We start from the raw sequence: 1,774 nt of genomic DNA on the forward strand, positions 1-1,774 counted from the left end.
CTCCCCAATCTGTTACAGCGGCTTACAAGCATGCAGACGGCAAGAAGATTGACGGCAGGCGGGTGCTGGTGGATGTGGAGCGTGGCAGGACAGTCAAGGGCTGGCGCCCGCGCAGGCTTGGTGAGTAGAGACCCCCTCCCCACCACAGAGTCTGCCAGGGACTTGAGAGATGGGAGCTCCCCCTTCTGTGAGGCTCACAACCTGCCCCCCTCTGCCCATCCCCCAGCACCCTGTGGAGGAGCTGAGAAATTGCCCACTCATCTTCCAGCTCCTGCCCCATAGTACGTTGTGCTGAGGCTGGTGGAGTTGGGAGATCTCCCCCCACACTCAGCTGCTACACTGTGACCCACTACAGTACTCCCTGCTGAGGTGAAGCAACTAAGAGCTCCCCTGAGGGGCTGGGAGATCACCCCTCACAGCCAGCGTGTGCCCTATACTACATGGTTTACTGAGGCTGGAAGAGCCAGGATATTGTCTTCCCATAGTTGGCTGGAGCAGCCAGGCATTCTCCCAAGGGGCTGAGAGATCAAGGTCCCCCACAGTGTCCTTGGTGGGAGGGTGCAATGGATGAGGCCATTTGCTCTGCCTTGGTGCCAAATGAGAAAGGTGGGACTCTTCTGGAAGGGCCTCCTCCCTGCCTGGCATTGCTATAAAGGGCCATGTTCTTCTTGCAGGCGGTGGCCTTGGGGGCACCCGGCGAGGTGGTGCTGACGTCAATATCCGGCACTCCGGCCGAGATGACACCTCCAGATACGATGAGCGGTGAGTGGGGGGGCTTGCAAGGGTGGGGATGGGCTGTGGAACTCCCAGCCCTGGGCTTGGGGGGAACCACAGGAGAATCAGTGCCCACTGTTTTGGGGGGGGGGGGTGCTTCTCTGTGGATTGAAGTAGGCATGGGGCTATGGCAGCAGCAGGCAGGTGTGTGGGCCCATAGCACTGGGAGCAGGGAATAGGCCAGGTAGAGGCCTAAGTGCATTGTGGGAATGGACAGTAGTTGCCAGGTCTGTGGTACTTGGCAGTGAGCCCAGATGCATTGTGGGAACGGGGAGCCAGGATTTGTGTGGTAGTGGAGAGTAGGCCTTGGAGTCAGGCCAAATCCAGGTGCTGTATGGGAATGGGCCCCCAGGAGTAATGACTGTGGTAGCCCGTAGTGGCCCTTGGTGGGGCCCAGGTGCATTGTGGGAATGGGCCTCAGCAATCATGTCTGTGGTGGTAGGGAACAGGCCTTGTTGGAGTCAGGTTAAGGCCGGTGTGCTCTGGGAATGGGCCCCCAGCAGCCATGTCTATGGAAGTGGAGTGGATTTTACTGAACCCAAGTGCGTTATGGGTATGGGGGGGCAGGAGTCATGTCTGTGATAGGGCAGGATCAGGCTGGGGCCAGGTGCAAATGTGGGAATGGGATCTCCACAGCCACATCTGGTAGTAAGGAGCAGGCCTTGGCATTGGAACAAGGCCAGGTGAATTGTGGGAATAGGCCCCTAGCAGTCATGTCTGTGTAGGCACATAGTGGCCTTTGTTAGGGGCTAGGTGCATTATGGGTATGGGGAGCCAGGAGTCATGTCTGTGGTAGTGGGGAGCACCCTTGGAGTTGAGCTGAGGCTAATTGCATTGTGGGACTTGCCCCCATCTGCCATGTCTGTGGTAGCCCATAGTGGCTCTTGGAGAGGGTACAGGTGCTCTGTGGGAATGGGGAGCCTAGTAGCCATGTTAGCTGCCCCCTGTGGCAATGGGTCTGCAGTATGGAAGCAGCATGGGCACGGGGCAGCTCACTCAC

General features: G+C 58.5%; 2 protein-coding genes across 6 annotated transcripts in view; both read left to right on the plus strand.

Moving 5' to 3' along the window:
* LOC109320799 (AP-2 complex subunit alpha-2) overlaps window positions 1–1,774 on the plus strand; it is a 621,923-nt gene that overhangs the window by 148,820 nt on the left and 471,329 nt on the right. The window lies entirely within an intron of this gene.
* Window positions 1–1,774, plus strand: part of SNRNP70 (small nuclear ribonucleoprotein U1 subunit 70) — a 10,420-nt gene that overhangs the window by 7,173 nt on the left and 1,473 nt on the right. Inside the window, exons 7-8 of the mRNA XM_019551085.1 lie at window positions 19–120; window positions 675–762. Of these exons, the coding sequence (XP_019406630.1) occupies window positions 19–120; window positions 675–762 (190 nt within the window). The remainder of the gene's footprint in view (window positions 1–18; window positions 121–674; window positions 763–1,774) is intronic.

Source organism: Crocodylus porosus, unplaced genomic scaffold (assembly GCF_001723895.1).
Source record: "Crocodylus porosus isolate Cpor-Errol unplaced genomic scaffold, CroPor_comp1, whole genome shotgun sequence".
In the NCBI taxonomy this organism is placed as follows: Eukaryota; Metazoa; Chordata; order Crocodylia; family Crocodylidae; genus Crocodylus; species Crocodylus porosus.